Source organism: Lissotriton helveticus, chromosome 2_1, assembly GCF_964261635.1.
Source record: "Lissotriton helveticus chromosome 2_1, aLisHel1.1, whole genome shotgun sequence".
In the NCBI taxonomy this organism is placed as follows: domain Eukaryota; kingdom Metazoa; phylum Chordata; class Amphibia; order Caudata; family Salamandridae; genus Lissotriton; species Lissotriton helveticus.
The window spans coordinates 610,892,375-610,905,780 of record NC_136059.1 but is presented as its reverse complement, the minus strand read 5'-3'; the positions used below and the strand labels follow the sequence as shown (position 1 = coordinate 610,905,780).

The following is a 13,406-nucleotide window of genomic DNA, read 5'->3' as shown; positions in this document are numbered from 1 at the left end:
ACAGTAACCTACTGCAGCTCCTCCTAAACCAAATACTATTCAATTTCCTGATCGCGAGTAAACTGGAAAATGTTCATGTCCTCCTGGTTGAAGATTTTAATATCCTCCTGGTTAGACGTAACACTATCTCATTTTTATAAAAGACTCATCCGAATATTAGTATGTGGACTCCAGAATAGAGACTCTCCAGTTTAGAAGATTATGATTATTGTGAAAAAAATGTAAAAGAGACCTCACTTTTCTCAGCAAAACAAATGCACTGGTTTCATTGTTGTCACAGTTCTGGTCTAAGAATTTAATAAAAAAAATAAATGCGAATTTGAGTTTAAAAAAAAAAACGAGGGTAAATGGAATACTAAAAGAAGATAAGTGTCATGGTAGTATACCTTCTATTGCTACCCTGCTCTTAGAGGAGGGGGAGGTAGTATTTAGAGCTAAAGATGAAAGGAATCGAGGTAGATGTGGGCATTCAGAGGGTAGGAAGAGTATAGAGCGATAAGTGGTGAAATGTATGTGCATTGTAGGGGCTAGGCAACCGCAGAAGAGATCGGAGGGGGGTGTGGGGGATGCATTGGTAAAGATAAAGGATGACGGAAGAGGACAGCATGTAGGGGGTGAGTTTCAAGGCTCAGGAAAAACAATTTCCTAGGGGGGCGCTAGAGGGTGCTCAGCGGAATGGCTGCCGAGTACCAAACCGACATCTACAGTGAGAAGTGGATGTCGGAATATGCCCCGGACGCAGTGAGCGGATCCCGGACACTGCAATTGTTCCACTGCGGGCAAAAATCGCGGCAGTAAAGAAACGGGTCTGGAGATTCGGGCTCCTCAAGAAGGCGGCGCCCAGAGGGACAAAAGATCAGACGAACTGCAGTGACGGAGGGCGCTGAAAACTACAACGGTAAATAGCGATAATCTTTCAATACCCTTAACTAGCAATAGGAAGCAGACCGAAATAACTACTTGCAGAAAAGTGCGCTGAAGTACGAAATGAGCAGGGCAAGGAGAAACGGCGCGAAATCGGAGCACAAAATGTCGGCGCCCTAGTAGAGAAATGTGCGATTGAGGCAGAGAAGTGCACGGCTGAGATTAGGAGGGCGCAATACAGCGAGAAGGTGTTAGGCGTGGAAGATCAAACACGTACGCCTTAAAGGTTAAATGAGTGGATGAGTATAGTGTGACACTTGTGGATATCTGGAAGCTGTTACAAATTAAAATGACGATGACTTTGCAGGGAGGCACATGCGTGGCTCCAAACTGAGTACACTCAAATCCATCAGCGACTAACACCACAATAAGGCGAAGACTTTGATTGCAAGGCGTACCACTTCGCTGCCCGTGACGAATGTAGCTGCTGAAGATGTGGGTATAGAAGGGAACGTGTCTATGGGCGCCTCCGGCCATATCAAATACTGCGCCAGGCATCACACGCGCAGCAACATCAACATGAAAGGGCAACAGTACACCCAACAATAGACGACCTCTCCTTAGCTGACAATTTTGGGCTGCAATAAAGGTGCTACTCTGGGACGGAAGTACACATCATACTCTTCGGCAGCCATAGACGGATACAGACTGGCAGAAGTAGCGACAGGACTGTCGTGTGTGACGGATTAAAAAACACCTGTGGTAGCATAAGTGGAGCACAGAAACATCAGGGAAAACCACACGAAAAATTGAGTGGGAAACCCGCGCCAGAGATATCATGGGGAAACCGGAGAAATTACAAGCCAAACTGACGTTTTAAGCCAAAAAGAACGCGAAGGGCGCAACGGCGCAATCGGACTCCGAAATGGAAAACGAGGCAGTGCCGGCAAATGGAATGGAACAAGTCCTCAAAGCCATTCAAAAAAGTCTGCAGGATGTGCATGGAAAGTTAGATACCAATAACCAACGCCTAGACACCATAGCGGCGAAGTTAGACAAACATGGCGAACGATTTGTGGAAGCTGAGGCCCGACTATCTGCAGTGCAGGATGAATCGCACGGTACCACGCAGAAATGCTCGGAAATAGATAAACTACTGGAGGTCATTAAAAATAAGGCAGAAGATTTCGAAACAAGGTCCCGAAGAAATAACAATCGAATAGCGGGAATACCGGAGTCGACAAATACTGGGAAAATGGAGAGCTGCATGGAAGATTTGATCCGAAACATTTTTGGAGCAGAACAATTGTCCACAGTATCCATAGTCGAACGTGCCCACAGATCTCTTGCGCCGAGACCGAAACCAGGGGCGACACCAAGACCTATCGTCGCCCACCTCTTAAATTATAGAGACAGAGATATCATCCTGAAAATGGCAAGGGAGAAGAAAAGCATCGAATATCAAGGCAACAAACTGGCGTTCTATCCGGATTTCACGATGACTGTTCAATTAGCCCGCAAGGAGTTTGCTACTGCAAAACAAAAACTCCGCGAATTGGGAATAGAATATGCGATGCTGTACCCTGCTCGGCTGAAGATAACACGAGACGGCAAAAAACGTGATATTTCAAACGCCGAAAGACGCTCAGGAGTACATTAAGAAACTTGGCCAACGGCGACGTGAACAACAAAGGGTCGAACAGCAGCAAGACTCGGACTGAGCATTCAGCGGTAAGGAGTAATAAATCGATGACTAAGCCAGATGCAAAAACTGGATCTTGGTAGTTTCTTTATGGTTGTATGACTCGACATTCAGAGGGAGTACATGTGGGGAATTAAGCTGGGGAAAAGTGCACGCTGGTTATAGTAACGATTGCATGGATAATACGCCTGAAGTGCTGAAGGGGGTATTCAAGCGCCCACCTTTGATCCCGCAAAGACAGTCAAGGCAAGGGTGCGGAGTGTATGTCGAAATAACCGAGGCCCGGAGAAATTGTGATTTCGACTGTAAAAGTATGTAAGTCAGGACTAACTAGCAATGAAACGGAACTGGTCGCTGTCATGATTTAACGGCGTGTAGACCTGTGTCTAGGGAGTAGCTCACTGAAACAGTTTATACTGTGAAAGCAGGCTGTCACTATGCACACTATTCATAAAGTAAAATGTGGAGCATAGGATATCCTACTATGCCAAACGATTTGAAATGGGAGAATAGAACACTGTGTAGATCATCTCAATTATATGAGCAATGTTGATGGTACTTGTAATGCTATAGTTAAACTGTCCACATCCACCATGTTGGATGCAGTTGTGTGACCAGGATGGACCCCCAACAGGGTGTTCCCCTACCTCAGTTATGACAAGTTGAATGTTATCAAAAGGGAGTGTCTTTGGCGTGATTGGGATGCTAAAGTGGGTGGGGGGTGGGATGGGGGTATTGGAGATGTAGGTATGAGCTGCTGCATTTGAGAAACACTGCCATAATCCAAGGTGCGAAAACACAAATTGATGCTGATACACGGAGACTGTACACAATGTCACTACGTTACACACTATACGAGCGGGTGAACAAACACGTGGAGGGGTTAGGGAATGGATGAGGAACTAAGGTCGGACAATTTACATTTTGTAACCTGGAACGTTAGGGGCTCAAAAACCCGAAGAAAATACGTTAAATACTGGCTTACTTCACAAGACTACACATAGATGTAGCATTTCTCCAAGAGACACACATTGATCCAAACACCACGAATCGAGTAGGGCATAGGTGGGCCGAATCTGTATACGGGGCTGCATACTCATCGTACTCGAGAGGGGTTGTCATATTTATCCGTAAAGGTCTAAACTTCCAGGTAGAACAAGTGCACACCGACAGAGAGGGGCGATACGTAGCAATAACGGAGACACTTAAAGGGCAGAGACTTAATTTGCTCAATATTTATGCACCAAACATGGACGACCCTGATTTCTATCACACAATATGGCAGAAAATAAACGGCCTTCCGGATATACCATTAGTATGGGGAGGAGATTTCAATATTGCATTAAATGAAGAAGTAGATAGATCAACTACATCGATAGAAACACACAAACGCGCTTTAAACAAACTGCAAGACATTATGCTGGATAAGCAACTAAATGATCTATGGAGAAAGAGGCATCCGACAGAATTAGAGGCAACACACACAACAGCGGCACACAGTAGTTGGTCTAGAATAGACTACTGGTTGGGCTCCCCGGAGGTAGCATTATGGGTTGACTCTGTATACCATTTACCCCGAACACTGTCGGATCATAATCCAGTGGTACTTAAGATTAAATTACTGCATTATGTACCCCCTCCATATAGTTGGAGATTCAATGGGAAGGCGTTACTAGACCCGCTATACTCGGAAACGATTAGGAAAGCAATCATCGAATATTTTGAACTAAATGCACCCACCACAGAAAACCCAGGGCTACTATGGGAAGCTTTCAAAGCTACCATCAGGGGGATCTGCATAAGCACGAATCCAGGTATTCTAAAAGATTTGCGACAACAACTAACTAAACAAGAGACCATGATACGGGACTTGGAACTTCAGTATAATGAAACACAGAATGCCACACTGTTAGGTAAAATCAGAACAGCAATATCAGAATATCAAGAAAGCGCCGAAGAGGAACTCCGATATGTCTCTAAACGTCAGATAGCTAGACGATACGGTGAGGGGGGAAGACCGGGTGCAGTATTAGCAGCAAAAATATGTGCAAAGAGACCACCACCAATGGTACAAGCAATTAGAGACTCTGGGGGGACACTGAGGCACGACATTCAGGGAATTTTGAAAGAAATTGTGGCCATGTACGGGAAGCTATATACAAAAGAGGCCACAGCGTCGGCTGAGGAAATCGTGCCATATTGCGACGATATAGCAATTGCCTTGCTGTCTGATGCACAGAGAACAGATCTTTCATTGCCGGTAACTGTGGAGGAGGTCACGGAAGTTATCCAATCACTACCCAATGGAAAGGCGCCTGGTCCCAATGGATATACTGGGGAGTTCTATAAAGCTTATGTGGACCAATTAGCCCCACATATTGTGGCAATGCTAGGTGATGCACACGAAAAAACGATATTGCCACAAACCTTAAGGGAAGCTATGATATACTTCTTAAACCAGATAAAGACCCGGAAAACTGCGACTCATATAGGCCATTATCACTAATTAACGTGGACGCCAAGATATTATCTAAACTACTGGCTAACAGGCTTCAACCCCTAATGACTAAATTAGTGTTGCCTGACCAATCGGGTTTCATTCCAACACGATCCACGTCTCACAATACCAGAACGCTATTCGGGGTCTCGCACTATCTCACCCCCAATACTAAGGCAGCTGCAATATTATTAGATGCCGCTAAGGCGTTTGACACTATAGCATGGACTTATCTGCATACAATATTGCAACACATGGGGTTCCCCCCACTACACCCACAGCACGTATAAAGATTAATAACTATATCTCAGAGGCAATACCCATAGAAAGAGGCACTAGGCAGGGATGCCCTCTATCCCCCCTGCTATTCGCCATAGCACTAGAGCCGCTGGCCTGTAAGATAGGACAGGGCCATTACTACTCAGCGCTGCAGTTTCCACAGAGGCCACTGCACATATCAATGTACGTTGATGACATGTTGCTCTGCGTGCGAGATCCAGTGGAGAATTTGAACCCATTACTGCGGGAATATGTTAAATTTGGGCGACAGTCAGGACTCAAAATAAACTGGGCTAAATCCTTAATAATACCTCTAACAGATAGCACGCAACCACTACAAACAGACTACCCGCTAGAATGACAGTCAGAACCAGTGAGACATTTGGGGGTGTGGTTTCATAGGGACCCTGATGTGGTTGTCTGCACAAATTATGGAAGAGTAATCACGACTCTAGAAGAGAAAATTGAGAGAAGGATCCAATTGCCCCTCTCAATAGCTGACAGGCTGGCAATTGTGAAGATGGTGATGCTACCAAAACTGTTATATCTGTTCAATAACATTCCTATCAAACCTCCTATGGAGGTGTTTCTTAGAATATCTACTGTGACGTTGAAATTAATTTGGGCAGGTAAAACGGCCCGCATTGAATTAAAAACGTTGACATTACCATACTCGCGGTTCAAAGTACCTGATTTCTTCTTGTATTACTTGTGCGCGCAGGCCCAATATGCACACTTTTGGTACCACAAAATCCCTTTCCTTACGCATGTAGCAATCGAAGAGGGAGACGCGCAACCAATACCACTAGATGCAATACTTACGCACCAAAGGCCCCCGTTACATAAGCAAGACATAAACACAATAGACGCAACTAACGAGGCCTGGTGACTGATGGGACGAAAGGCAAACAAACTGCCGCTATATGCCCCTAAACTACCGCTCCATCATCACCCGGCCATATCAGTAACACAAGAGAAGGTGGGAATGGAACTACTTAGACAAGTGGGATTAGATTCAATGGGGGACCTGTATCATGAAGGTGTATTTAAAACATTAGAGGATATGTCATATGTGCATAACCAAACGATGCTATTTAAATTCACATACTACAGGTTACAACGTGCGATAAACGAACTTTATCCAACATACCCAGTAGAGCCACAAGAATTAGCGACGTTACAACTGCTGCTCGACACCCCCGATGCTAAACACTTGGTGTCCAAACTCTATGTAGCAATACAGACCGATATAGGGGCCACCGCACAAAAGGCCATACAGAAATGGAATGCATGTTTGGACACTCCACTATCTGAAAAGGAATGGGCCACGACGGGAACACTGACAAGCTTTCTGACACCTAATGGCAACTTACGTATAATACATATTAAATATTTACATCAAACTTATCATACACCGATGAGATTACACAGATTTGGGTTACACACAGATTAGAGGTGCCAACGGTGTGGGAGTGAGGAGGCGGACTTCATACATCTTGCCTGGTATTGTACCGGGGTTGCAAACTATTGGTTAAAAGTAACGCAAATGTTGAGCATAATTGTGAACTCACATATAGAATGTACTATTCGAACATGTCTGCTGGGATTGATGCCGGAAATCCGCATTAAAACGTAAATTTTGTGCAATGGCTTTACTAGTGGCTAAACGCAGGGTGTCGATAGAATGGGGAAGTAAGAAGTACCAAAGGTCAAACAATGGATACAGGACTTGGTATACTGCAAAGACACTCTGCAGACCTATGAAGAAGAACTGCCAGTGAGATCGCGCCCAAGAGACTACTGGAGTTTCCTAATAGCATATCTAAGTGAAACAAGTGATGAACTGTAATATACACCAATAATAGCAGGAAATGTATATATATACTTGTACATGCACCGATGGAAGAGGAGTGTTGTAATGCAGTGACTTGTAAGGTTCTATGTAGTAAATGTTTGACACAGGATGTCAATATTATGTTTTGGAAATGCCAATAAAAATTTTTTTTACAAAAAATTCCTAGCAGGATAAACATTCATAACATAGTAGAGAGGAGTGGTAGAGGGGAGGGAAGAGTCTGAGTATTTTCCTCCATTTTCAAAAACTAAGAGAGAGATGCTCTATGTGAGCCGACAAAAGTGAAGACTTGTAAAGTGTTTTTCAGCTTATAAGGCATACACCATGACGGTTTTATGAAAACGTTTCAATAGAAAGGGTCCACCAACATCACATATATATCCATAAGACTTCCATAGGACCTCTTCATTAACAAAGTTCTGAACTTAGCCACACATTTCCCCTTGTATGTATCTGTAAAAGCATGTGGATTTCATAGCGGAAGCATCTTCAACATATCTGCAGAGCAGTTTAGTCCTCTATACTAAAGGGTATTTAGTGCAGTGGAGTTGAAGTGAGGAGAGGTTGAATGCTTAAAGAAGTACCATTAGCAGGAAGAGTACGCGTGGTGGGGAGCACTGGTGGAGAGCACAGGATGCTGCGTTCTACTACTTGGAGGTAGAAGGGTAACCTTTGCCTGGAGTTAAAGGCAAGGTGTACCGGAGGACTGGCTACGGAAGGGTAGGCACATATGGATGCAGGCTACATAGAATGTCCTTGGATGTGATTTCTCTTGAACCTTAACAGGGCTCTCTTCAAATTCTTCACCATCATTTTTAAAGCAATTATGTCTTGTCACGTTCATGCTTTGCTGACTTGATGCTGTGCTTGCCCAGCCGCTGTTATCTCATCTGCCCTGTACCACCTGCCTATCCAAAACATGATTGTTATTTTGCTATCCTAGGTCTCTTAAACTGAGATACTCTGCAGCTTGACTTAGGCGGAGCAACCGCTCTAGAAGTATTCAACAATTGGAAGCTTTGCTCAGTTTGTTCTCTGTTTTGGTCAAACTGCTACCTGCTCCTAATGTTTATTTCAATCAGTAGACAAATGAAGTCTAGTCTTATTTTAGCGACTAGTTTTTCTCCTTCAGCATGTTTGTCAGAATTAAGACCTTTTTAACTGCATATCTTTAATTTTGGAGCCGCTGCTCTGACGAATGTCAGTGGCTCGTCAGCCCCACACCCAGTCCTTGCTTCCTGTAATTTCACTAATACCCTCTTTAGAATAGTTCTATACGCATCTCATTCAGGAGGGCTGCCACCTGACTTTGCCATATTAGCAGCTCTGATCACAATGGACTATATTAGAACCCTGTGATGCGGGAGCCCCCGTCCTGCGGCCTAGCGAGTGTCTGGGTGCCTGTGATGGGGTCCATCGGGCCAAGGGAGGCTCCCCCAACCTGGCTGGGATCAGAAGCGGGGACCGGGCCAGGTAGGGGCGTGGCTGGCTAAGTCCTTTCCACTGCGTAGTAAGAGTTATACACTCTATGTCCCATTTACACTGATCTTCCACATTAATGTTACTCACATTATATTTGATATCCTTTAATTCGAAGGGTTGGCTTAGCTAAAACATTATGTGCATCACCCTCCTCGACTCTGAATAGTTCTGAATAGGCCCACATTTCTTTTCAAGGCAACCTGTTTTTGGCGTTGCTTTCTTATCTTGTGCACTTATCTTTTCTGGGCGCTATACCTAGAACTTCGCCAACCATTTTTCCTTTTTTTTTTTGCCCACTTTATATCTAAAAATGAACAAAACAAAGAAGTGCTAGGAACATCTACAATTACCTTTTAAACTCGGATAAACGATACAAAACTTGATACATCGATAGTACAGCTCCACACAGAGAAAGTCCACTTTGCCTTCGATTCAGTTGCTCTCAAATCATAGTCAAATCTCCTGAGACAGGGATCTTGCATAAGAAGCAAGTACATATTTTTTAATCATTTTCCAAATCCAGTTAATTTAAAATATTGCACAATTAATTAGTCTGAAGTTGTATGAAGTTAAAAATGGGAAGTGAAGCACCAGGGTGAGAAGACCAATCAGGTTAGAGGGGCGGAAGCACACAAGGTCAAGCGTAATATAGGAGGAACACACAGGTACGATAAAGCAACACTGTGCATGGGGGGAAGAGAAGTATACACAAGGCGGACAGCTTGAAAACACATGCACTCTCATGGAGTGTGTAACAAAAAAAGAAAAAGTTGTGCCTGAAAATTAAACAGTGGAGGGATGCAGGCAATAAGGCCATGCTCAAGAAGAGAAATACAATCCCACATAGGCTAATAAATACAAAGTAAGAAAATACAATAAAGCAAACTGATTGAAAGCAATGGGCAGTGGGTATTTTTGCTAACATAATGCTTCTGCCGTCTAGTAGATAGAGCCTAAAAATTCAAACATATAATCTCTGTGGACCACTTCCAAACTGCTGTACAAGCTCTTGTCATCTACAAGCTAATTTCGGAAAACGTTATTTTAGTAGGTGTCTTACAATGCCCACTTGCCCCTCTCAAAGCAATAATACCCTCTGCTTCTAGACTAGTCAGACTCAAAATAAATTGTGACCTCATAACGCATATTGAAGTAATTACCTCAAAATTGTATTTTATTTGTGTGATACGATTTCTAAATGTGAACTTACTTATGTACTGATGCAATGCATACCTCTTGTCTTCCTTTCTTTTTGAGCAGAACTCGCCAGGTAATTTGAGTATGAGCAATCAGCCGGGTACTCCGAGGGATGACAGTGAAATGGGTGGAAACTTCTTGAATCCTTTTCAAAGTGAAAGTGTAAGTAATTCCTGCCAGGCCTCTTCATTAAAAACTGGTTATACATACATTTCCAGATTATCATAAAAGAGACTTTAAACTCGCTGCTTCTAGTTTTCATTGCATTTTATCAAAGGATTATTTTTTCCAACATGGTAGCTGTCTACATTGTTTTTCCAATGTATTGAATACCTTTAGATCTATAACAATACTCAATTATTTCAAATGCTTTTGGAACACCACAACTTTGTTAAACAGACCTCCTATAAGCACCTCTAGTTAACTTTAGAGTTAACTTTTTTACTTTGCAGTTCTACGTTGCTACAAGAATGGATGAGCCTGATCAAAATTTCATACATTCTTAATAATGTATTGTTCAAGCACAAATGAGTCAACACGTTTCACGAAAAAGTGGTTAATCAGAGCATATTTAACAGTTCCAGTAGTCAGTAAATTACTAAAAAACAAAAACATTTATCCATTATCAAAAATCTGCAAAATCCAATAAATTCATGGATATTCATAAAAAATAAAGGAGACGAAAAAAGTTCTCACACTTCCTCAATAGTCAACGGCAGCTCCTCCGCTAAAGCAGAGGGGCATCGCCCTACTGCTTTTCAGAAGTGCAAAAAAAAATGTATAACGCAATGTTATCATCATTTTATTTTTCATTGCGAGCCAGGTTAGGATTTGGCGAGGCTGGACTGTCAAAGCAGGGGAGGAGGAAATATGTGCACTTAAGTCTGTATGACGGTTTGGCCAGCCATTTTGAGCCGGCCAAACCGTCATGCACACTTAGCATCTTCTCCAACTCATTGTAAAACATGCACAGGCTCCCACTCCCTGCCTGAGCGCTGAACCAGGCCACTCAGAACACTCACAATGCTGCTGTCATGCTGGTGACAGCAACGTCGTGCTTTGCTTCCGGGAGTCAGGAAGAGAAACGGTGGAGAGACGGCAGCCATGCAAAGTTAAGTGTTGTATATCTTTTTTCACAAACCTGTTCTGTAACAGCCCCCACTGTCAACAATATATAAATAGCACTCCAAAGCACCCATCTTAAACTGTGCAACGTATGTGAGCTAATCAATTCAACAAGGCTGCTAAAAAGAATAAACACGTAGCTGGAAAATAAAAAGGTCTCTCTTATCTAAACATATTTGGCGTTAAGATAATATACCTACCGAAAAACCTTTCTTTAACGCCTTAACCGCGGCGGCAATTCCGCCGCGGTGCGGGCGTTCTAAAAGGTGGGCGGGGCTGCGACGGCCGTTGGCCGTTCGCAGCACCAGGGAGGGAGTGCTCCCATCGGCCAACTGGTTAAGGATGTTCTTTCCATTAGTTACATTTACTTCCATTAGCTATCACAGTACAAACATTCCATTTTACAACATTCTTTCAAGTAAATGTAACTTATATTCATCAAATATCACAGTATTAGACAGTCAATTATAAAGAGAAAAAAGAAGAAAAAAAAGAAAAGTAACTGTCTGGAGTTTTGAAACTACATCTTCATTAATTGCATTAACTTAATTAACCATTACCCTACCCGATGTTTTGCTGCTCAAACAAATCCTATGCAATGTGTAACAAGTTTCCCAAAGATTAATGATGCTAAATTCATTATACAATCCAAACAGCTAAACAAAACATACTAGTGAACCAGTAAAAAAGAAAAGATTCCTTAAAAATGTATCACATCCCACGAATCTCAAAAAATGCTAATCACAGAAAGTAACAACTACAAATATAGTCTTGAACCCAATAGAGCTCCAGCTGTAAGAAACTAAATACATTTTTATTTTTCCTCCTTGCAATTCTTTCCGTGTATGACATTTTGATGCTGTGTTCCTGTGGGGGTGTGTAGGCACATTCCCGAAGTAGCATTTGTTGCCGCAGTTGTGAATTTGGTTGGCCTGATCTTTCTGGAGAAGCATGGCGATGTGTCTGGTTTTGATTACTATTTGTGTATCTGAAATGTAGACATCACAAAGTCGTGAACTATAAAAGAAGAGTCTGCACTTGGCATTAACCTGTTCTCATCTTGAACATCTCATTGATGTTGCAAGCGCAAGTTCTTCCGATACTTTCAGAGTAGTAATAAACACTGTAACCATTACGTATAAATAATGGTAGTCCCAAAAGCTGGGAAGCAACGCAAGGTCCTTTTTATGAGGAATTTTCTAATACGGATAATTTCTAAAATACATTGTTGTTTGAAGATGCATGGCCCTCTTCAGGCTTGGTAGTTAGTGTACCCGGTTGTAAATTACACATTTTCATTAATTTTTCTCTGAATTTTGTCTTTGCTTTTTCCCCATATTTGGCAACAATCTACTATTTAATTTATGTCTGGGGTTCACCTAACCCAAAGGTCGGAGTTGAACATCTGTTGTGATGTAATGTTATTTTCTATACTGAATGTTTATTGATGTTTCCGCTGATTTCCTACTAACAGGTGATTCTCCTTTTCTTCTTCATAGTATTCCCCTAGCATGACCATGAGTGTGTGATCTTCTACTGGTTGTCTTCGCAAGGATCCCCTTGAGGCCACCCTCGTTGCAGATCTACCGTTGAAGAAAACCATTACTCGCCGTGTACAGTTCAACCTGAGGATCTCAGACACAGCCGATCAGACCTTCCCGTCTTTCACCACGTGCCCTGTTTAGGAGAGGAAAGAAGGTCCCAATATGGATTCATCCAACTGTAAAGAGTGGCATATAAAATTGCCCTAAACTGAACTGCAATCATCTGTACATATATATAAATATAAATATATATATATTCCCACAGGACATTGTAAAAGGATATTATCACATGACATCTTAAGTAGAAATAATTAGGGACTTTTATTCCATGTCTTTATTTTTTCCACGTTTACATTTTAATTATCAAAACGTTGCATTTTCTTCAAGAAATATTTTGTGCTGTGTATATCCCTGCTTAATAAGTTATTTTTTAAGGTAAAATGAAATGTTGTTATGTTTTTTGTAAATGTTTGCAATCATGCATAGGAATAAAATTGCATACGAGTGCTTTTATTAAATCACTTTTGATACCAGCTACCCTGTGAATGAAAAACTACTGTTGCAAGCAAGAAGATGTAGACAAAGCTTGTCCTAATTGTACCGAGCAAGTGAACGACTTTTCATTCAGCGTTGAGATGTTACTGTCTGTACAGTTGTACTGTATCATTCCTTTTAAGGACCATTCAAAGCACTGAATTACCTGTCCCTTTAAGTGGGGCCGAATATATTTCTGTAGTACCGGTTTTCAGTGGTAGTGTGAGTTTGTTACCAAGATGTCTGAAATATTACACACAACACTGGAGTGCTCTGAATGCTCAGTTAAACAAAAGAAGCAGCCTCTTTTTGTTTTCATCCATATAG

General features: G+C 42.2%; 1 protein-coding gene across 6 annotated transcripts in view; it reads left to right on the top strand.

Annotated features, from left to right (window-relative positions):
- The window catches only part of SSBP2 (single stranded DNA binding protein 2), an 875,377-nt gene extending 862,299 nt beyond the window's left edge, over positions 1-13,078 (top strand). For 3 of the 6 annotated variants that reach the window (XM_078675324.1, XM_078675321.1, XM_078675326.1), the window contains exons 16-17: positions 9,940-10,038; positions 12,501-13,078. In XM_078675324.1, the coding sequence (XP_078531450.1) occupies positions 9,940-10,038; positions 12,501-12,530 (129 nt within the window). In that variant the 3' untranslated portion in view covers positions 12,531-13,078. The remainder of the gene's footprint in view (positions 1-9,939; positions 10,039-12,500) is intronic. The other 3 variants (XM_078675327.1, XM_078675323.1, XM_078675322.1) reach the window with 1 other exon arrangement.
- The last annotated feature ends 328 nt before the right edge of the window (positions 13,079-13,406 follow it).